Below are 24,296 nucleotides of genomic sequence, written 5' to 3'. Positions count from 1 at the left end.
TTGCCTAGGGAGATGAGACTTGTGCTGAAGATCCAATGTTATGCTTACAAAGCACAGTTCTGAGTCTTTCATCAGTTAGTTCTGTGCATTTCCCCTGTGCTGGTTAAGTACAGATCCGGATTAGATGAAGATTATGTTACTACTTGGTTGGGGGTGGGGAAGTACCATGGATTCAGTCTGTCCCATTATTAACTATGTTTGACCATGATTCAGCAATGAGGTTTGCAAACTAGGGATATTTGTGAATCCCTGCTTGGCCTAGGGTGGCTTTGGTGACCAGAAATGCCCTTTTTCCATCTGCTCTTGAAAACTATTGTGACCATTTTCCTAGGATGCAGATGTTACCACCATCCTACATTAAAAAAAATAAAATTATAAACATTAGAAAGGTATTGATATTTTCTTCCGGGGTTTCCCAATACAAAGGGAGTAAGCATATATTTCCTGACTCTCCTATTCATTTTTCCTTAAATTGATCTAGAGTTTTTTTTATAATTTTCATTGCATTAGCCACCATTCCTTCAAATTTGTTAACAATCTCATCTGATGCTATAAATCCTGCTGAGGTGCTAATTCTCTGTGGTTTTATATTCCTCTTTGTTTTCCATATTTTTAAACATATGTATAGTACCAGCACTTACCAATGGCACACACTAAATTTCAGTCCATGTATGTAGCATAAAAGTTTTCAACCACAAAACATTTTTCTGCTAAGTTATCAACAGCACTTGGATTCTGGCTAGTCCTAAACCTATGCACTACCCTGTTATCTATGAGTATGTCTAAATTGCAATTAGACTGCTGCTGCTGGAATGTGCCAGCTGATTTGGGCTCGGGCTAAGGGGCTGTTTAATTGTGATGTAGATGTTCAGGCTGAGACTGGAACCCAAGCTCTGGGACTCACCCCACAACCTGAGCCTTGCTGGCATGGGCCAGCGTGGGTTTTTAATTGCAGTGTAAACCTGCCCTAATGGGCTATGATTAATGTTCTTAGGTTTTCTGGAGTCAAGACGTTCTCAAAGCTTCTCCCGTTGTTCTGAGAAAGTCCAAGTCATCTGACTTTCAAAGCAAGCTGCAGGTCTTTTCTTTTAGATTTTAATATCAGCATTTAAGAATGTGTTCCCTCTCTGGCTTCAGAAGTCACATGCACCTCTTATATATGCAATTTTGGCACAAATCTCAGGTAGACTCATTTTTAAGACTTCATTATTCACTTAATCTTACTCACCTTCACTGTCCTCTACAAGTAGGCATGTAAAAAAAAAAGTTACCTTTTATGTGCAGAAAATTACTTCCATTGGTCATTAATTACAGTAACCAAACTCCCTTAATTTTTTTCTTATTGGCAAACAAATTAAAGCCCAAGACAGAAATGTTTAAACCCTTTTTAAAAAAGACACTGACAGTTTGAATAAACTTTCCAAAAAAACCCAAACAAAAAAAAAGGCTGGGGGGGAAGGTGGGTATGAGAATCTATGGGTAGGAGCAAAAACAGAAACAAATTAATTAAAATTAATCTTTTTTAGGAAAATAGAATTTTCAAAAAGGAAGAGAAAAAGTACAGGATCTAAGCAAGCAGTATTCTTAAATTAGGCTAAACTGCTTTTTGTTCTTTTTTGCAGATATTCCAAATTAACCCATTCTCAAAATTCTTATTAGTATTCTGATTTATACAAACTCACTGTTTTTCCTTGGATAACCAGTATAATACTTAGTTCTGATAATTCTCTGCTAATTTCAGTTACCGTGTCTACCAGAGTTGTGAACTTTTTCTTGTTAAAGCAATTTAAATGAAGTAAAATTTAAAGCTCAATAAATGGAAAGCTATATAGTGGGAGGAAAACTTTTTTTAAGCAACTGAAATTAAGAGAATTAATGCTGACATTTTTTCTGAGAACATATATAATCTGGATTAGTAAAGCAAAAAAGTTGATACTCAAGGCTTCAAAGTTTTGACTATGTCAGAAAGGCAGGTTTTGTTTACTTGTAAATTATGTCACTAGATTGCTTATACTGCAGTGGACATTTTTAAAGTAAATTAAGGGACAATGCAATGTTCATATTGCAACTTCAGATCTTTTGCTTTGTAGGTAAAGGCTTTGGATACAGTCACACACACACACTGGCCAAATATCCATTTGTGTCAACAGGCACAAGACTCTGACCCTTACAGGAACTGAGGACAGGAACCAGGTCTAGCAGCACCTTTGCTGAGGCCTCAGCACTACCAGTGGCCCCTCAAGACAATCTGCCACCATAGGCATATCTTACATGCCTCCCCCTCCTACTACTACATAGAACAGAGGTGCTCAACCAGGGGTGCACTCCCCGAGGGGGACTTTCTAGGGAGGTATGGCGAGCTTTCTGATGATTCGGTGGTCATGACAGAAGTGGTGGGAGCAAGTGCCAGGTCACTCACTCAGGGTTGGTCCAGCCATTCCTCTGTCATGATGGGGGGTGGCTAAGCCAAATTTGAGTGAATGGCATTGCAACCTGACCCAACAGGGACTCAGCACCACTGAGGTTTGGCCCTGTCACCTCAGGCAATTGCCTAGCTTGCATATAATTAGAATAGTCCCTGGCACCACTATTTTCTAGTCTCCAACACACAAAACTTCAGGTCATATCTACACTACACACTCTTGGTACCACAGTTATGTCAGTCAGGGATGTGATGAGGTGTGATTCTTGACTAACAAACTAGTACTAGCAAAAGCCCCTGGTGTAGATGCAGTTATACCAGCAAAACTGCATGTTTGCTAGTGTAGCTTATTTTACTCAGGGCAGAGAAGGACTGGAATACATTATGTCAGCAAAAAACGTAGTTATTTCCAGTATAAGCTACATCCACACTAGAAGTGCTTTGCCAGTAGCGAATAAAGATATTCCTGTACCAACAAAACACTCCTAGTGTAGACACAGCCTAATTCTCAGACCATTCTTGGAAGGCCCAGAGTGAAGCAAGTTTGAAATCAACCCCACCCAGAGCCTAGCAGCAGTGCTAAGAAATCTGTTGAAATAATGACAAATTCCTTATTTGCCATGGAAAGGCAGGAGGACTTGTGGGAAAAGGAAGAGTTGTAAATAGTCAGGGCCATAGGGATGAATGTAGCCTCAAACTGTAGAGAGCTCTTGGATGCTAATTCAAAACTAAGCCTCCCTGAACCTCTGATATTTGCCTGTCATCAAGACTACTAACCAGAAGCAGACTTGAAATTCTTTTCAGTGGTAATCTAGTTTTTTCTAGCCTACAAAACAAGAGATTGTTCATTATTGATTTAATGACAGCTTAAACAAACGCTTTTAGACAACTAGAAAGAATAATGAATTCACTTAGACAATATAGTAAAGTAAACAGACTGGTGAAGTAACTCAACAACTTCTGAAATGCACCAAACTAAAACAAGCCCCCCACATTTATTTCTTATATCCATTTGCTTGTTCCCTTTGCCAACAAATTGGTTGTGCTGAGCACATGTGAGGGACAGCATGTGCCTTATGCCACTCTAATAACCTAAAATTAGCACTGAGATTTCAAAGGGAGTCTATATCCAGCAGAAAGGAAGATTGCCCCACATCATTGCTATGAGGAGCTGTAAGCTGCAGAAGAACAAAGGACAAAAGCAGGGCAAAGTGCATTATTGTTTTCTGTATGTACAGTGTAGTCAGTGTACACCTTGGTGTTTAACAAATCAATACAAAATATTTCAGTCAAATTCATGCAAGATAATACTTCTACTTTTATGCCAAGATCTTTAAAAACAGGTACAGACATTAGGCTCCAAAGTCCGTATTTAGGCACCTAAATAAGGACTCTGGTTTTTAGTAACGCTGAGCACACAACAGTTCCCTCTGAAATCAATGGGAAGTGTTGGATCCTGTTTGTGTCTCCAAGCCATCCATACCTGCTTCCATGTGTTTGAGTTTTTGTTCCTCATCGGGAGGCTTGGGTGGTGGCCACACGGATGGAATTCTCCTTGGAAACCTCCCTTCAATGTAATCCGATGAATGTGTGGGTTGGCTAACTGCAGCCCAAGTATAAAGCTGGTCTTGCTGGGGTTATTAAAAAGAAAGTTGAGAAGTTCATTGTATGAAAAAGACAACAAACAAGTTCAGAAACATCAAAGCTTTCATTTCCAAAATAAATAGTTCATTATCCAGACGTACATCAATATAGGCAACTTGTTTTTTACACTCTTCACCTCACGAAGAAGCCTTGGCCTCCATTTTTTTTTTTAAAAGGTGAATTTCGTAGCTGTGAAAGGTGCTATACTGCCAGCCACGGAAAACAAACAAACAATCTCCTGTTTATCCACAGAACAAATAACATCACAGGTGGCAGCAGCAAAAGTTGGGGTTAGCATTTTTCAGTGCACATGAGAAAAATTTTTTCTACTCCCCATTCCCACAGATATCATCAACTCATGATCACCTTTCTATACGCAGGGTCTGCCTCAGAATTTCAAAGAGGAAGAAGAATCTTTGCTAAACTATCTATACTTAAATTAATAATTTTACAGAAGAGTACTCCAAGGATAGTAAGGGGTCTATTTGGTGTAAAAGGACAGGATGGACAGGTTCCCACAAGATTTTCAGTCCCCACAGGACTTCTTCGAAGGCTTGAGGTCACATGCGATTTGATCCGTGATAAGAGCCATGCGCTCAGAGCCACTTCCTGTTTTCTGGTTTCCAGCAGTCAACTCACCCTCCCTCCCTCATCGCAGTCACTGTCAGCTGCGCTAGTCGCCATTTTGGGGCTGGGAAGGCATTTTTCCCCATGCCACCAGATTGCTCAAACCTGGTTGGTTTTTCTGCATTTCTCACAGCACAACATAGAAGTTGGAGATTAGGCAACTGGAGGGCTAGAATTCTCCCCTTCCCAGATGTCAAAATTTGGACCTAAATTTGGACTCATTTAGTTGTTGCAACATTTGTCAGGTGCCCAGTGCATAAACTCACTGATTTACACTCCAGATCCCAAAAGATAATATAGTGTCCATCCCAAGGGCATCTTCTTATGAGACTGGGACATAGCGTCTAACCCCCTGGAAACAAGTGTGAACTATGGGCCGGGGAACTACTCCGGAGGGACTGCCTCACCAATGCGCTTGATGGCAATGCTGGCTGGGAGTTAAGGTCCCCTCTCACCTCAACTCCTGAAAGAGGAAGGGATGCTAGCAGCAAGTGGAGGCAGCCAGAGAACCTCCCACCCTAGTGTGATGATTTGTTCCCTCTGCAGTAAGATCCCATAAGAATTGGTAAAGGATCATGGGGTGTGGGCAACTGCGCTGGGCTGTCGCCCGAAAGGACCCGAGATATAACGTGATTAAGAAAGTTGCAGCCTGGTTAAAATCCATACCATATGTCCTAGTTTTCTTCCCTACACTCAGCATGCTAAAATGTGTTTTTGTTGAGGGGAGGAGAATGGGAGAATCTGAAATTCTCCCTGTCTTACTTGAGCAAAAAATGGAAACCCTGCTCTGTGATCCTTTCAACCCCAGTGATCTGTTTCCTCACTACATTTCCAAGGTGGTCCTTACAGGAAAAAGAGATAAAAATTTACTTTTGTTTTTAGAATGAAAATAGATATTCTCCTTTCCAGGGAGACTCATCATAGGTAGCACATCCCTGTCTCTCAGAAAGGATACACTCATTAGTGCTTATCAGGTGCTCAGATTGTGCAGTGAGGCAGGGGAGAAAGTCAGTATCTAAACTGATCATCACTGAATATTAATGTTATATCTGACAATGTCACTGTTCTGGCCAAGGAACTGATCTGGAAAAGTCCAATATTCTGTAGCATAAAAGTGGAAACCCTCACCTTAATCCACCAGATAAAGACCCCTAGTTATCACTGTTCACTAGTGGTTCTCAATCAGGGGTACGCATACCCCTGGGGATGGGCACAGGTCTTCCGGGGGTACATCAACTAATCTAGATATTTGCCTAGTTTTACAATAGGCTACAGAAAAAGCATTAGTGAAATCGGTACAAACTAAAATTTCATAGAGACAATGAGTTGTTTATACTGCTCTATACACTATACACTGAAATATAAGCACAATATTTATATTCCAATTGATTTTATAATGATATGTTAAAATGAAAAAGCAATTTTTCAGTATAGTGTTCTATGACTTCTGTATTTTTATGTCCGTTTTTGTAAGCAACTAATTTTTAAGTGAGGTGAAACTTGGGAGTACACAAGACAAATCAGGCTCCTGAAAGGGGTACAGTAGTTTGGAAAGGTTAAGAACCATTGCTGTACACATTTGTGAATGTCTTTTCTTGCCGGCCCTAACTTATTACACTAAAAGAGAGAACTCATGCTTAATTTTAAATGCACTACTAAATTTTAAATGTCCAGGGTGATAAACATACAGCATAATGGTTAAGGACTTTTCTATAGCTCATCAAACACACCGGTTAAAAAAAATGAATGTAGAAAAAAAATGATCAAACTCATACATATTATTTAATGGATCATTCGGTATTCATGTGCATAAAAAAAAAACCCAATAAGCTGATAAAAGCATAAAGACGGGATCTTATTACACTGTGACAGCATCAGAAAACAAGTGGATCAGCATAAAGAAAAACGGTGCTCCAGACTAGTCATGGTGAAGGAAGGAAAAAGAATGTATTAGTTCCCCCCACATAGGGAAAGAAAACAAACACACACCAAACCTCTAAATAAAGGCATAAATATCTTAGATCGAAGTCATAACTGACACACAAGCCATCTGTGAATTCTAGGCTTCCTCTGTTTCTTGATCCTGCTTCCTGTGTCTCAGGGTCTCATTTTTTAACCTATTGTACCTATGGATCCAGCAGGGCTTGACTAATCTGGCTCTTTCAATCATTAGTACCCCAGCAGTGTACATTTGCTTTTTTTTTGGTTAGTTTTTTGTCCTTCTCCTAGTTTTCTGGGTGAGAACAAATGCTGCAGTGAATAACAAAAAGAAAAAGAAGAATTTACCACTGTACACCTTTCATTCGTAACACAGTCTCTCTCACCACACAAAACAAGGAAACCCAGGAGTGGGGAAAGAACCACATCCCCAAGGGGGGGGGGGAATAATTCTCCAAAGAAACAAAGCATCTGTTACAGAGAGGAACTAAACAACTGGCTCAGTTAACCAGGCCAAGCACTGCTACTCTAGGTAGCATAAGGATTTTAGTTTAAGCAAAGTTAGGGCAGAGCTTTGGTCCTTCTGAAAAGTTCTTCCCAGCTATACAAACCAATAGTAGGCTTGCATTGGCTCTGACTGAGGACGTTAGGTGGACAAAGTTTAAGATTGCCCACCCTCTACTATGCGGTTGGGTTGCAAATAAACTTGCTACTTAATATGGTAAATCTCATACAACAAAAAGTAATAATGGAAACAAAAAAGTACTCCTTATAATTACATTACAAATAGTATCCTGCAAGTATATTCTATGAAAGTTCACAGGTTAGTGTATCTTTTCTCTCTGGAGACTTACATTCAAAAGGTAACTCCTGCTCTACCTTGTCTAGTCTGCACTAGACGTCTTTTAAAAGTACAACTGATAAGCTCTCTTACCATGATGAGATTTTGAATATATGCAGACTCTCCACTTCTTGCTGCTCAGAATCAGCTACATGCACAAACCTTCCATGGAGGGGGGGGAATGACCACAATCCACTTTTTAAAGCATGTTAGTCTTCATTTTACTCCCCAACCTCATTTCCGTGGGACACATTGCAAAGTAACAGCTGTCAGAGTCTGGTATGCTCCATTTAATGACAAGAATAGCATCTCTGCTCTGACAAATCCTTCTCCGATGCTTTTGACTGTTTCTTTAGAACTGCAGAATGCTCATACAGGGGTGAGGCAAACTCTCTCTGCAGAATCTGAAGATACCTTTTCAGTGTCCAATCAACAGATGTTTGGAGTGAGTGTCTATTACTATTTATAGATGCTGTTGTTTAGAATTTATCCAAGTACTTTCAGATTTGTAGTTTTAAATCTCTCTCCAGTCTTACAATGCAGTTGATTTCTGCCTTTTTTCAAACAGTCCTTCACCTCCATTACAACTGATTATGTTACAACTGTAAAATCTTCATGTTTTCCCTCAAAAGCCTGAACAAAAATATGACCTCCAAGCAGACCACTGAATATACTGGTGACTTCTGTATGTTTCTTTACTGATGCAGATAGGGATTCATCTTCTGAATTAATAAGTAGCTATTGAAAGTATTATAGCAGGGAAACACATTAATCTGCACAGCAATCAATCACTTATTGCCATAGATTGCATTTTCTGTAGACGATTAAATACACAGATATACAAAAGGTCCAGAACTGCGAGCCACTATCTGAATGGTTAAAAGAAACATGCTGTGGATGTGTAACTGAAATCAGTACAAACTGGGTCACAAAAAACCTGAGTCAGCAATAGGAGCCTACCAAAAACAAACAAAAAAGACAAATCTGAACAGATGTGACAACTGGCTGCATTTGGATATCACTGAAGGAAAAACAAAACATTAAGGGCTGCATTGTATGTGGTGGGATGAGAAGGGAGGGAGGGAGTTGCCACTGTTCTTCAAATTCTACCACCACCTCCAAGAGGGAGGCACAATGACAGTAATTTTGACCACAATTTACACCACTGTGAATCAGGACAAACTCCACTGAAACCAAGGGATTTCCATCAGTTTTAAGAAAGACTGGAAGCAGGCTCAATACCTCCAGAGATTCCAATGCCAGAAGGGACAATTGTGATCGTCTAGTCTGACCTCCTATATAACTAGGGCATAGAATTTTCCCAGAATTCACATGGGGAGCCCAGGGCTACCTCTGAATCCCCAAGGATCATTGTGCAACAGCTAAGATTGTATGCAAGGTTCCCAGAACAGAGAAGGACAAAGGGGCAGAAGGTGGGTGTAAATGCTCCTTGTGAAATGAATCTTAGGAACTCCTTGCACATAGACTGTTACGGGGCAGGTAAGGTTTTAGTTCTAGAAATAAGAGCCAGATTACATTAGAATGATCTAATCAGTTGAAGAAAGCCATCTTTATTTTAATAGGTGCTTAACATGAAGAAATCAATATCACAAAGAAAATTGAAAAATAAACCTCTCCTTAACAGTAAGTTACCAACAAAACTATGAATTCCTTTTATCCCTGTGCTAAAACTGCAGCATCAATTAAACATGTCTATCTGATCTATGCCAACATTCAGTCCCAGTAATGGACACAGATGTTTTAGGAACAGCATATCAGTAATACTACTATACTTATGGCTGAGATGGCATTTCAGTTTACAGGTTGGACTCAAGAACAGAAAGGATTCTCTTTTTGTTGGAAAGCTGAGAAAAGTTGGTCAGCTTTTGGAAAGCCTGAGCATGGGGAGCGGGATGGGAAAGCAGTAAGAAAAGTGTAGAGATGTGTTTGAACTGTGGTAACTCAGAGATGTCTTCACTCTGTGTCACAAATCTGGTCAGGCTCCAGATTGCTGTAAAGGGAATCTCAGCCTCTGAGTTTTTTTTGTTTTTTTTTTTTTTTTTTTCCTGGGTATTTTAAGCTTCCTTGGGCCTCAGCAAGCTTTAGCACTGTTTTCTCCTTTGCCCGCTTTGGCACATTTCCTAGACACCACTCTCAGTCTGCTCTCCCTTCACAGAAATTGAGTCCCTCAGCCCACCTGGCCCAGGTCCAGCACCAAATTCCTAAGATACTGCAGTAGCTTCAACAGACCTTCTCCCAAAACTCTAACCAAAGATGTAAGCCTTCTGGTTTCCCTCTAACATACTAGGCATTGCATACAACACAAACATATTAATTCTCTCTACATTAATCACACAAGAATTACACAGATACATACAAAAATAATAAACCCTACATACTTTCCCCCCTCATTTCAGCTCACACTTCTCTTGGGGGACCATCTGTGTTCAAGCAACCACCACCCACCCCTCATTCATCTGGATCCTGCAGAAGCGTCTCATCTTATGCTGGTGAAAAATAGTGAAAAAGAACAAAACAGCTCCTGCCCTTTTATAACCTTCCAGTTTGCTCTGTCATGTAACTCCCTGATCAGCCTCAACAGATGACTACAGAGTTCTACCAGGTAACTTCATTGCCTGGCAACCATCCCCCTAACAAACCATTTAATGCAACAACCCTCCATTCTTATCTCTTTGCCACCCATCTTTGAAATTCCACAAGAAGGCAAACAGACAACAGAGAAGGAAAAGTGCTGCACAGTCCAAATGGAGTTTGCAGTTTGATGAAGACAGAAAGTTCATAATCTCACTCACAGTTCATATACTGCAGAAAGATTCCTCAAATCATCACACCCCCCCGGGTGATTAGGTGACTTGCCTTAAAACCACTTTTTTCAAAAACCTGAAGGAAGGCCCTACATCCAACTCCAGCCACCAGCTGGATACAAGATACTGCACCACGCTATGATTATCGCCAATATATGCTGGGCTCCTGGAAAAGTGTTGCACTGAGAGACACTGCATTGAACGCCAGCCATAGGCATGATCAATCACTATACAGTGGTGGAGAAGAGTTCTGGCCTGCACCCCAACCACTGCCTTGGAAATTCTGCCTGTCTAGCACTTGGAAACTAAGACCCAACTTATGAATCCTGTAAGATGATATCTTCAGAAAAGCAAAAAAAAAGTTATAGGAAGCTATTTTCTTTTCTTGGACTGTAGCCCTTTGTCCAGTAATGGTGCTTTAAAACAAATAATCCTAGTCCTTTCCTATATGATAAATGTGACCACATACAGTAGCTCAGTTATTGATAAAAATCTTGCCAATCCTTTCAATTACTCTTTTCATAAAAATTGGTGCTGTTCCAATTATCAAAGTTATTAAAAGGATAAACAAAAAAATCAAAATTGGGCTGCAAGGTTTGTGAATACAAAAAAAGGAGTAGAGCAGAGTGAGAACACTGCAGCCCTTTGATCATCCAGCTGGTCAGAATTTACTACTATTGTGGTTAAGGTATAGTATAGTGTTGCTTTTCACAGGAAAAACATAGGAGATCAATAAACAGACAGCTGAGAAGGAAGAGGAGCTACAGAAACTTTAATTCATCTCAACTGAAGTTACATGGTTAAAATATTGTAAACACTGATTGAGGACAAACTGTTTTTGTATGTTACAGGGCAAAATCCTAGCCCAAACCTTAAACCTTCAGATATTGTTTTTAAAATATTTTTATTATTCACTAGTGACAAATATTGTTAGGACAGAAATCACCAGATGGCAATGTTGCACATTTTTACAGGTTCTATGTCTTAGCAGGTGAGCAGCATACAGTCCTTGAAGAAATGTTGTTAGCTGTGTTATACAGTTTCTTTTGGGAGAGCTGTTGCAAGCAGCTCTCATCACTGTGCAAATGACAGTCAGTTCTTGAGGCAGAATTGCTTCCTGAGAACTGAGCATTGGTGTTTAGGCTAAGACTCTTCATAAAACAACAGGTAAATACAGCATAAATAAAACACCCAGAGACACTTGCAGTGATTTCTTCTCCAACAGGAGACTGACCAGTTAATCCACAACATCTGCTACCACTCAGCAGATAAACAGATTTTTTTTTTTTTTAAATAAAACTCCAGTCCAGCTGTGGCTATGCAGATAACAGAAGAAATGCTATTCTTATGCAGTTTTCTATTATTGTGGCTCACCAAATATATTGCTCTGTGAGCCTTGATGCCTATGTTATCAGGAAGCTCTGTCTCAAGCCAACCTTCTAGGGCATCAAGACACCAAACACACAAAAGGGGCATTTCCTGTCCCAGCATCTCAAACACAGCTGCCTACATATAGACACTCAGGGTAGAAAGTTAGTCTACCACCTGGGGTAGGAAAAGTGACTCCTACAAAACTTAACTATACTTCTTCCGATTTTAAAATATGCTAAAATCCTACCAAGGAAGCCATACTTAGAAAACAGTCTTAGCAGCACTTGAAGAAAGCACTGTGACAGAAGTGAACTGAGCTAATACTTAAAAAATGCCACAGAATTAAAACAGAGCTGACAGCTCACTGTGTAGAAGCAGCAAGATCTTGAAAAAAGATCACATCTTATAACCAAGAAGATTTTAAGTGATGTTAATTGCAAACAAAATTGTTGCAGAGCCATAATGTGCTGCTGTGTAACAGAAACTAAACTACCTAAAACAAAAAGTTTGTTTAATCATTTGCAATTACCCTGCAGAGACCCTCCAGACTCAGTCTCATTCTAAAAACTATGTATAAAAAGAGTGTTAAAAAGCAAAAATTAAACAATGGCCTAAGCATTTTTGCAGTAGCAAGAATTCAAATCTTTAAACACAATGTACAAAGAAACAGATGACTGCTTGGAGTGGCAACCCACTTTTTTTTTATTGGGGGTGGGTGCCGTGGGGAGGGAGTCCCTAGCTCATTTCTGTATTGTAGAATTAGTCAAGCAGGCACCATTGAGGACTGGATATTTACTACTTACAGTAGTTAAATTCACCACATTGCATTTACACTATTTCCCATTCTATGTACAGGGAATATTTAAAATAGCATGATAAAGTTAAATACAGTGGTCTGTTATGGAGAGCAAATTGGCAGATCTTTTTATAAGCATCTGAACATCCTTAGTTTTAAAGTAAAACAAATTTAATAAATACACTGTTGGAACCTGCTGATCGCCCCATAGGAGACTGCTATTTTTACGGCTCTTGGAACCAGTGGCTGATACATTCTAGTTAATATAGAGGAACTCATAGGAGTTGAAATTTTACTAGCCATTGGGGCATGCGACCATAGCTAACAGGTGACTGCTAAACAGGTTTCATGGTGTATCAACCTGCCAAAGATGAACTGCTTAGCCTGCTGAACCTTGTGCCTGATTACTATAATAGGATAATGTAATGGGGTAATGTGCTAAAAAGCTTAGAAACACTGCTGTACTATAGTAATAAGATTATTCAACAACAAAATATACCTTAGTAATTAAGGACTGGTATATAGTCCACTATAAAGTATTCATTTTATTTACTCTACATGCCAACAAACAAAATAAAGTATCAGCATATCTAAATAATTAGAACACTTAAGATCAAAGAGTTCCGTTAAATGTTTCCTTTTTAAAGTTTCACAATCATTGGTTACTGAGTAAATACTGTCTGTATTGACTCCTCCAACCAGTTTTTACTATACATTGTATGTTAATCTGGATATTGTTGTATTGTTTTCAAATACAATTTTTAAGAAGATTTAAAAACAGGCTGAGAACTAAAGACAGCAAAATTATGTCATGGCCAACAAGAATGTATGGCCTCTAAGAGCCAATTAACTTAATCTCTCTCTAAGAGACAACCACTAGTTTTGGAAACTTCAACTTATAGCATCATTTTGCAGCTTCTGTTTTAGTACATTAATTTACTTTTTATTATTAATTATTATTATTATTATTATTTGCAGATTTGGTAGTGAGATCTGTAGTTGAAGTTACCTGATGCCATCTGTTTTCAGTTGCTCATAACTTTTTCCTTTGGGCTTAAAATTTTCCATATGAGATGTTTGTTTCAGCGTGTTTTTTGGTTTGTTTTTGAGGGGGGGACAGGGGAGGAAAAATCATCTTAAACAATCTGGCTTTTTTCATGACCCAGCTTAGGTAAAAAAATTGTTTTCCCCATGTTAAATTCTTACACCAATTTCACTGAGAGGCTCAAGAGCCTCTATCCTTTGTAGCTGAGATTTGAAATTTGACAAGAGGGTCATCCCCATGACTCAGGTGACACTATCGCTGTTGCCATGTTATAAGCCTCTGAAAATTGCAGATCATATATCCAATAGAAGCCTGTCTGAAGCTGGCAGCTGAATTCTCTTTTCAGTCTGTCTGCACTGAACGTGCTTCACTCCACACAACTATGCGCAGATTTGAGTTAGTAGGTACCATCCCCACAGATCAACGGAGCACACTCCATCACAGGGCTAAAAGGGCAGAGCAGAACTTTTCCTGCCTCCTCTTAAATCCAAGGGCCACTCTGACATCAAGCACAGAAAGGATTAGAGAGACTCTCTCCTGTACTCTCAATGGCACCTGAGGAGCAGCAGGAGGAGAATAAAACAGCTTGCCTAATGCAGAGGGAAGAGGTTACAGACATTAAGATGGGAAATGAGACTTGGATGAAAGTTTGGAGTGTTTACACAAAAAGAAAAAGATTGATCTTTGATATGCTATTGAAGCAGCAGGGGCAAGATTTTGATACAAACTGGCAAGCCACAGAGGAGTTCAAGATGACCCACTAGGTTAAAGGCATAAGTGAGAAGATAGATGACAGCGTTATCAGAAGTAACGGAAAATGTGGGGCCCAGAGGTGGTTTCCAAGGAAGTAGCAGAAGTTCAACTTTAGCCATGTTAAGCTTCAATTGACTGGAAGACATCAAGGAAGGGACATCAGATGAAGAGGATGAGACTTATATATTTCAGATGATACACATTTATGTTAAAAAAATGCATTCATCCCATGTTCTGGGCATTGCTGACTATCATTAAACAACGGAGTAAACAGACTGCTTCAGTTGCTCTCATTATATACCACGACTTGGCAACTACAAACATAAACAAAACTCAAAAAACAGAAGTGAACTGAGGTCAAAGGGGAGAAATAGATCCGATTTAACTGTGTAAAGATAAAATTGAAACCATGTGAATGCATGTGATCACCCACAGAGAGAACAAAGAAGCCCTATAGGAGAGAGAACACTAACGACTCAGGAAAAGACATGCTGAAAGCACAGAGAGGCAGGAAAAAACTTAGGATAGGAGAGTCACAAAAGCCAACAAGACTGTAAAATGTACGTGATCACCAGTGTCAAAAGTAACAGAGTGCAGGGAACTGTACAGAACTGCTCTTTGAGCAAGAAAGTCACTTGATTTCAGAATAGTGGAAAGGCAGAAGCCAAGCTAGAGGAGATCCAAGATGGATTGGATCAGAGGAACTTGAGACAACAGTTTTAAGTGGCACATTTGATTAATTTAGAACTGAATGGAAGAAAGTGTATGGGGATTAGCTTGGTTTCCTAGCTTTGGAAGTAAAGGTAGAGGAGGTTCTACAGTTCCATAGTGTTTTACTCTTTCTTAAGCAGTGAAGAAGCGATTTTCAAAAATGCTTAATATTAATCTAATTATGTTCCCCTTGAAATCAGTAGGTTAGGGCAATGATGAGAGCTTTTAAAAATCCATTGTAAGAAGGGAGGAAAGTTTAGGAGCCCTGTTTTAATCACACTGATCTTGAGCTGACAGTCGGACATTAACAAGGAGATGTCTGAGAGATAGTTTGAATAGAATGAGACAGGACTGGAGTAGAGGTAATCTGTGAATCATCCACATAGAGGTGATAGTTGCCTTTGTGTTTGTGGATGAGATGTAGGGGAAGAAGAGAAGAGGGACCAAAGACAGAGCCCTCAGGAACTCCCCTCTCCCCCCGGATTGTCTGAAGAATATGCTGAAGGGGCAGTTAGGGAAGTAGGAAAAGAAAGGGTTGACAGAGAAGAAGGGAAGACAAGATTTCAAGAAGAGCATGGTCAGCAATGTCAAAGGTGTCTGACAGGTGGCCAAGGACTATGAAATTAAGGATGAGGATGAAGTACTGGTTTTGAGATTTGACTAAGAAGCGTTCATTGGAGACTTTGGCAAAAGCCGTTTCAGTTGATTGCAAGGGGTGGAACTGGATTGGAAGGGTCTAGGGTGGAATTGGAAGAGGGGAACTCCAGACAGCAAATGTCAACTGTGCATTCAATGAGTTTAGAGATTAAAGTGAGAATATGTGGTAGGATGGTTTTGTTCAGGAGGAGGGCATTGTTTGTTTGTTTTAGGTTTTAAGACTAAAACATGTTTGTATTGTGAGGGGAAACAATCCAAAGGAAAGTGAGAGGTTAAGCTGAAGAGTAATCTAGAGGATGAGAGTGGGTGAAGGAGAGATCAGGAGATGTGATGGGGGCAGGGCCACTAGGGCAAGCGAGGGCTTAGAGGATGATAGCAGACAAGAAACTTCTATATCTATGACATGGGAGAAGGAGACAATTATAGGAACAGAAGGACAAAGTGGAGGTGAGCTGAGGAGAGAGGAAAGGTCAGATTATATTTTGTCATTTTTCTCCTGAAAGAAATTGAGATCCTGTGAGATAGAGAAGGTGAGCCAGAAGGAGGGGAGGGTTTGAATAGCAAGTCAAAGTTGCAAAAAGGCAGCTGGGATTGTAGGCAAGAGATTAAATTCAGCTGGAGTACAGTTGTTTAGCTAGGAAAATGGCAGAACTGAAAGAGGAGCAAATGGATTTGTAACTGAGGAAGTATCAGAGGGGTAGCCATGTTAGTATGGATCTGTAAAAGCAGCAAAGAATCCTGTGGCACCTTATAGACTAACAGATGTTTTGGAGCATGAGCTTTCACGGGTGAATACTCACTTCGTCGGATGCACGTAGTGGAAATTTCCAGAGGCAGGTATATATATGCAAGCAAGCTAGAGATAACGAGGTTAGTTCAGTCAGGAAGGATGAGGCCCTGTTCTAGCAGTTGAGGTGTGAAAACCAAGGGAGGACAAACTGGTTTTGTAGTTGGCAAGCCATTCACAGTCTTTGTTTAATCCTGAGCTGATGGTGTCAAATTTGCAGATGAACTGAAGCTCAGCAGTTTCTCTTTGAAGTCTGGTCCTGAAGTTTTTTTTGCTGCAGGATGGCCACCTTAAGGTCCGCTATTGTGTGGCCAGGGAGGTTGAAGTGTTCTCCTACAGGTTTTTGTATATTGCCATTCCTAATATCCAATGTGTCCGTTAATCCTTTTCCGTAGAGACTGTCCAGTTTGTCCGATGTACATAGCAGAGGGGAATTGCTGACATATGATGGCGTATATTAAATTGGTGGACATGCAGGTGAATGAACCGGTGATGGTGTGGCTGATCTGGTCAGGTCCTGTGATGGTGTCACTAGTGTAGATATGCAGGCAGAGTTGGCATCGAGGTTTGTTGCATGGATTGGTTCCTGAGCTAGAGTTACTATGGTGCGGTGTGCAGTTACTGGTGAGAATATGTTTCAGGTTGGCAGGTTGTCTGTGGGCGAGGACTGGCCTGCCACCCAAGGCCTGTGAAAGTGTGGGATCATTGTCCAGGATGGGCTGTAGATCCCTGATGATGCGTTGGAGGGGTTTTAGCTGGGGACTGTATGTGATGGCCAGTGGAGTCCTGTTGGTTTCTTTCTTGGGTTTGTCTTGCAGTAGGAGGCTTCTGGGTACACGTCTGGCTCTGTTGATCTGGTTCCTTATTTCCTCATGTGGGTATTGTAGTTTTGAGAATGCTTGGTGGAGATTTTGTAGGTGTTGGTCTCTGTCTGAGGGGTTAGAGCAGATGTGGTTGTACCTCAGTGCTTGGCTGTAGACAATGGATCATGTGATGTGCCCGGGATGGAAGCTGGAGGCATGAAAGTAGGCATAGCGGTCGGTAGGTTTTCGGTATAGGGTGGTGTTAATGTGACCATCACTTATTTGTACTGTAGTATCTAGGAAGTGGACCTCCCATGTAGATTGGTCCAGGCTGAGGTTGATGGTGGGGTGGAAGCTGCTGAAATCGTGGTGGAATTTTTCCAGAGTCTCCTTCCCATGGGTCCAAATGATGAAGATGTCTTCAATGTAGCGTAGGTAGAGAAGGGGCGTGAGTGGACGAGAGCTGAGGAAGCGTTGTTCCAGGTCAGCCATAAAAATATTGGCATATTGTGGGGCCAGGCGGGTGCCCATAGCGGTGCCACTGATCTGGAGATATATATTGTCATCAAATTTGAAATAGTTGTGTGTGAGGATAAAGGCACAGAGCTCAGCAGCCAGTTGTGCTATGGCATCATCAGGGATACTATTCCTGACAGCTTGTATTCCATCTGTGTATGGGATGTTTGTGTAGAGAGCCTCTACATCCATGGTGGCTAGGATGGTGTTTTCTGGAAGGTCACTAATGCACTGTAGTTTCCTCAGGAAATCAGTGGTATCACGGAGATAGCTGTGAGTGCTGGTGGCATAGGGTCTGAGTAGAGAGTCCACATATCCAGACAGTCCTTCAGTGAGAGTACCAATGCCCGAGATGATGGGGCATCCAGGATTTCCAGGCTTGTGGATCTTGGGTAGTAGATAGAATAACTCTGGTTGGAGGTCTAAGGGTATGTTGATTTGTTCCGGTGTTAGTGTAGAGAGTGTCCTGAGTAGATGGTGCAGTTTCTTAGTGTATTCCTCAGTGGGATCTGAGGGAAGTGGCCTGTAGAATTTGGTATTGGAGAGTTGTCTGGCGGCCTCCTTTTGAGAGTCAGACCTGTTCACGATGACAACAGCACCTCCTTTGCCAGCATCTTTGATGATAATGTCAGGGTGGTTTCTGAGGCTGTGGATGGCATTGCGTTCTGCACGACTTAGGTTATGAGGCAAGCGATGTTGTTTTTCCACAATTTCTGCCTCTGCACGTTGGCGTAAGCATTCAATATATAGGTCCAGACTGTCATTTCGACCCTCAGGAGGAGTCCATGTGGAGTTCTTCTTCTTGTGCTGTTGGTGGGAGGGTACCTGTGTATCAGTGTGCTGTTCAGTGTTCTGAAAGTATTCTTTGAGTCGGAGATGACGAAATTAGGCTTCCAGATCACCACAGAACTGTATCATGTTGGTGGGGGTGGCAGGGCAGAAAGAGTCCCCGAGATAGGACAGACTTTTCTTCTGGACTGAGTGTGTAGTTGGATAGATTGACGATACTGCTGGGTTGGTTAGGGGTACCATGGTTGTGGCCCCATGTGGCAGGTAGGAGTTTAGACAGCTTACAGTCCTTTTTCCTTTGTAGAGAGGTGAAGTGAGTAATGTAGATCTCCTGTCCTATTTTAGTGAAGTTCGTTTGTATGGAAGTTTGGTTATTAATGAGAATCTCCAGGTTGGAGAGCTCTTTTTTGATGTTTTCCTGTTTGCTGTATAGGATGCTGATCAGGTGGTTCCTCAGTTTCTTTGATAGAGTATGGCATAATCTCTCACTGTGGTCTGTGTGGTATGTAGATAGCAGTGGATTTTTGACCTTTAGTCCATTTGGTATGATGTCCATCTGTTTGCATTTGGAAAGGAAGATAATATCTGTCTGCATTTGTGCAAGTTTCTTCATGAGGTTGATGGATTTCCACTCCATATGGCTAAATGCAGTGCCTTGCATGGTGTCAAGTATCAGAGGGGTAGCCATGTTAGACTGGATCTGTAAAAGCAGCAAAGAATCCTGTGTCACCTTATAGACTAACAGACGTTTTGGAGCATGAGCTTTCATGGGTGAATACCCACTTCCTCATCCTCCCTGATTGAACTAACCTCATTATCTCTAGCTTGCTTGCATATATATATACACACCTGCCCCTGGAAATTTCCACTACATGCATCCGACAAAGTGGGTATTCACCCACGAAAGCTCATGCTCCAAAACGTCTGTTAGTCTATAAGGTGACACAGGATTCTTTGCTGCTGCAACTGAGGAAGTCAGCCTGGGAGTGGATGTTAGGCGTTAGCCAGGGCAGACATTGTGATGGGAGAAAGGTGCAAGAGAGTCAAGGATGGAGGAACCTAGAATTGAAGAAAATGAACAACCATAGCAAAGGAAGAAAGGGATGAGTAGGTGAGAAGTCATCAGCACCAGTGGACTGAAGTCACAGAAATGCCAAGCGATAGGGCATGGAACCGGAGGCTGATGGGTGACTTTGAAAGAGATGAGGTGATGATTAGAAAGGGGAACTTGGCAGATAGATCAGAGAGAGAGCAGTGCTTGATCAAGACCAAGTCAAATGAACCGCTCTTTTGGTGAAGAGAGTTGAATAGGGGCTTCAGTCATGAGCAGGGCTTGGGTGGTCAGAGCAAGAGTCAGAGTCAATAACCTGAGCCAAGGGTCAGGGCTAGAATCAGAGGTTGAGCCAAGGGTCAGGTCTGGAATCGGAATCAGAGACTAGGAGCCAGGGGTGGCTCTAGACATTTCACCACCCCAAGCAGAGCGGCATGCTGCAGGGTGCGCTCTGCTGGTCACCGGGAAGGTGGCAGGCGGCTCCGGTGGACCACCCGCAGGCATGCCTGCGGAGGGTCCACTGGTCCTGTGGCTTTGGTGGACCTCCCACAAGTACGCCTGCGGGAGGTCCACCGGAGCCGCCTGCTGCCCTCCCAGCGACCGGCAGAGCGCTCCCCGCGGCATGCCACCCCAAGCATGTGCTTGGCGTGCTGTGGCCTGGAGCCGCCCCTGCTAGGGTCAGGAATCAGAAGTGAGGCAGGAAGCAGAGCTGATGAGTCAAGTGAGACAGCAGGGTCCGATATAGCAGCCAGCCAGGAATTCACCCAGTTGCATAGACAACTTCCTGTGTCTCTTTGCTTAAATAGCACAGCCAGACCAACCAATGGGGCTAGGCACTCCTCCACTCATGACTCCCATGGGCAGCCTTGTCATAAACAGAGTGTTAAGGGTTAATGTCTCTTATACCTGTAAAGGGTTACAAGCAGGAAACTGCAACACCTGACCAGAGGACCAATCAGGAGACAAAATACTTTCAAATCTGGGTGGAGAGAAGTTTGGGTGTGAGTTCTTTGTTCTTCTCTCGGAGGGTCTGAGAGAGACCAGACATTACTACAGGCTCTCTAAGTTTCTTTTCATATAGTAAGTAAAACAAGCGGTTTAGGCTTTTTTAATTGTTTTACACTATTTGCATTTGTGGATCTGGCTGGTTAACTTTTATATGTGTAGTTGCTTGGAATATTTTAATTTGTATTAGTACTGGGGGGGGAAGTCTCTTTCTGGTGTCTGTAAGCTATAGGACCCTGTATAGTTACATCTTGAAGTTACAGAGATAATTCTTTACTTTTTCCTTTCTTTTATTAAAAGATTTCTTTTTAGAGAACCTGATTGATTGTTTTTTCTCTGTTTCCCTTGTTTTATCCCAGGGAATTGGGATAACTCACCAGGACTGGTGGGGGAGACAGGAGGAGGGAGTGATAAAATCTCTCTCTGTTTTCTTTGAATCTGTTTGCCTCTTTGTGGAAGGGAAGGGAGATGCTTCTCTGTATGGTGATTTAAGAGGTTAGATCAGTATCTCAGGATAGCCCAGGGAGGGAAGTTCTGAGAGGGGGAAGGTGGGGGGAATGGTTTAGTTCTCCTTGTTTTAAGAACCCAAGGGATCTGGATTCTTGGGCCGCCAGGGAAGGTTGAGGAGGTCAGAGTGCCCCAAAACACTATATTTTTGGGTGGTGGCAGCCTATCAGATCTAAGCTGGTAATTAAGCTTAGGGAAATTCATGCTAGTATCTCATTCCTGGACTCTAAGGTTCAGATTTGAGAAAGAATGCTATGACAAACCCTTCTGGTGGGGCTAGGTTTCCATTAGCCACTCAGCCCCCTAGTTACTAACAAGCTGCCAGATTGCCGCAGGGATGTGGATTGCTTGGGGACCAGCAGAACAAGCTTCAAGACCTGTGGATCATCACATCTGCCGGTCAAATGAGAATGTGAGTGAAAGGTATATTTTGGGGGGGGGGCGGGTTTTGTTTTTTTTTTAACACTACACAAGTACTGCAGGTCATAATTTCTATGAGTGATATTTTACAGAACATATATATGAAATTAAAGCATCCAGAAAGCCTGGATTCTGAAGAACTCTTCCTTCCTGAGAGAGAACAACTTATAATGTATCTTCTAGACAGTTTCCTGTTTATTAGATTTTCCTGAATGACCAAATAGTATTTAGCCTCTTCTCCCACAGAAGCTCTAACAAAAAAAGCAATCACTGAGGCTGCAACAGGAGAACATTTTGCCATTACCACACTACAGGAAGAATGATCTATTCTACTCAGGTTCTTATACTGAGTATTTATTGTCTCATGACTAGTTTCAAAATAATACTGTCAGTTTTGGTAGGCCAATAAAATCTTATGTGGATGAGGCTGAAACAAATGCTCATGAAACTCCATAGCTGGCCACAGATACCACTTCTTAAGCTATTCTGTCCTCTTACCAACATGATCGGTGAAGGACTTCCAGAATAATCATCTTGCTTACATAAGCAATGGTGTTTTTCTTATTTCTTGGCCCAATTTGAACAAAATAAAACAAATAATGATCAGTTATAATATTTTCATGTGGGGAACTTAACTGCTGCATTTTTCTTAAATGCACGCAGAAAAGAATGTCATCAGGAAATCTGAGGAAGTTCACTGCACAAATTTTAAAGCAAAAGAGACTGAAGCTGTGGGCTGCCAAAAATGTATATGGTACAATTTCTTGTGGCACCCTGTCACTCAAGGTGAATTGCAGCAACCACCATTCCCAGAGAATAGTTATCAGTGGTTCACTGTCAAACTGGAAGGGCATGTCAAGTGGGCTTCTGCAGGGATAAGTTCTGGATCCAGTTCTGTTCAATATCTTCATCAATGATTTAAATAATGGCATAAAGGGTACACTTATAAATTTGTGGATGATACCAAGCTGGGAGGGGTTGCAAGTGCTTTGAAGGATAGGATTAAAATTCAAAATGATCTGGAAAAAGTTGAGAAATGGTCGGAAGTAAACAGAATGAAATGTAATAAGGACAAATGCAAAGTACTCCACTTAGGAAGGAACAAATCAGTTGCACATAGACAAAATGTGAAAGACTGCCAAGGAAAGAGTACTGCAGAAAGGGATCTGTGGATCATAGTGGATCAAAAGCTAAATATGAATCAACAGTGTAACACTTGCAAAAAAAAAAAAAAAGGCAGCAAACATCATTCTGGGATGTGTTAGCAGGTGTGTCATAAAAAAGAGACAAGAAGTAGTTCTTCTGCTTTACTCCATGCTGATTAGGCCTCAGCTGGACTAGTGTGTCCAGTTATGGGCACCACATTTCAGGAAAGTTGTGGACAAACTGCAGAAAGGCCACAGAAGAGCAATAAAAATGATTAAAGGTCTAGAAAACACGACCTATGAGGGAAGATGGAAAAAAATGGGATTGTTTAGTCTGGAGAAAAGATGACTAAGAGGGACATAACAGTTTTCAAGTACATAAAAAGTTGTTACAAGAAGGAGGGGAAATGGTTCTATTTAATCTAGGAGCATAGAAGAAGAAGCAATGACCTCAAATTGCAGCAAGGGCAGTTTAGGGGTTCTAGGAATGGGTGACAGGGGATGGATCACTTGATGATTACCTGTTCTGTTCATTCCCTCTGGGGCACCTGGTATTGGCCACTGTTGGAAGACAGGATACTGGGCTACATGGGCTTTTAGTCTGATCCGGTATGGCCATTCTTATATTTTTATGACAGTAGGAAAAGCTAACAAGGTAGTTAAGCATGGAATAAACTGTGGAGGGAGATTGTAGAATCCCCATCACTGGAGATTTTTAGAGCAGGTTCTAAAAACACTTGTCATGGATGGTCTAGATAATACTCAGTCCTGTAATGAGTGCAGGGGACTGGACTAGATGACCTCTCAAGGTTCCTTCCAGTCCTACAAATCTATGACTCCCACGGTAAAAAAAACTCTAGGGTAGACATCTCACTGAAGTTCTGTGGAGTTTCTTGGCAGCATGCAGGCCTAGATCATCAAACTGTGCACTTAGTACATTTGCACAGGGTCCCCATCTTGGGGTGTTGGGGGAATGGAGGCAGAAACACACAAAAGATATTAGGGTCAGTAAGAGCCCTGTCTGCACACTGTGACAACAGTAGAGAAAGGAGCTCAGCAGGGCAGGTTCCTCTACAGGGTGAGGGCAAGGTGGGCTCGTTCTCCAACACACACACACACACACACACACACACACTCCAGGGCCTTGGAGTCTGAGGATAGGACCCAACCCTTCTCCCCAGAAGTAAGGAAGATGTCCCCCCAATTGCCATTGTACATGGGCCCCCAAACATTTCTTAATCTGGCACTGCCAGAACAGTATACTGTTGGTTTTCCAGTGAAGCTACCATCGGACTTGCAGCAGACCAGGTATGATCTCATGATTGAAATGCAGAAAGCCATGCAGAAGAGGGTTGGTGTAGCTATTTTTTTTTTTTACCACCAGTTTACAGTATACCAATGTGGCAGACACTACCATTATGCCCTCAAATCTTCAGGAAGACCATTTTATGGGAAAAAGAATAATAATTATTTCCATTATATTTTGTATATCCAGCCATGAACATAAGCATTAAATTTAGTTGCCCATATTTAATATGATAATTTTGGTCACTTGATCTCAGGGAGAAAAAAAAAGCTCTCTCTAAAAGGAGAATTTTCCTAGATTGATAGGTATCAAACCACTGATAATTAAAATTTTTCGT

The 24,296-nt window shown here is 41.4% G+C and overlaps 1 protein-coding gene across 3 annotated transcripts in view; it reads right to left on the bottom strand.

The window, feature by feature from the left end:
- The window catches only part of FMN2 (formin 2), a 232,174-nt gene that overhangs the window by 179,453 nt on the left and 28,425 nt on the right, over positions 1-24,296 (bottom strand). The window contains exons 3-4 of one of the 3 annotated variants that reach the window (XM_030556975.1): positions 3,906-4,053; positions 1,229-1,240 (exon numbers count right to left, since the gene is read on the bottom strand). The exons of 1 other annotated variant lie outside the window; for it this stretch is intronic. In XM_030556975.1, coding sequence (XP_030412835.1) covers positions 1,229-1,240; positions 3,906-4,053 — 160 coding nt within the window. The remainder of the gene's footprint in view (positions 1-1,228; positions 1,241-3,905; positions 4,054-24,296) is intronic. One more of the 3 variants, XM_030556976.1, reaches the window with a different exon arrangement.

The sequence above is a fragment of the Gopherus evgoodei genome, chromosome 3 (genome assembly GCF_007399415.2).
Source record: "Gopherus evgoodei ecotype Sinaloan lineage chromosome 3, rGopEvg1_v1.p, whole genome shotgun sequence".
Lineage (NCBI taxonomy): Eukaryota > Metazoa > Chordata > Testudines > Testudinidae > Gopherus > Gopherus evgoodei.
Note: the sequence above shows the minus strand (reverse complement) of the source record. Positions and strands in the feature narration are given on the sequence as shown.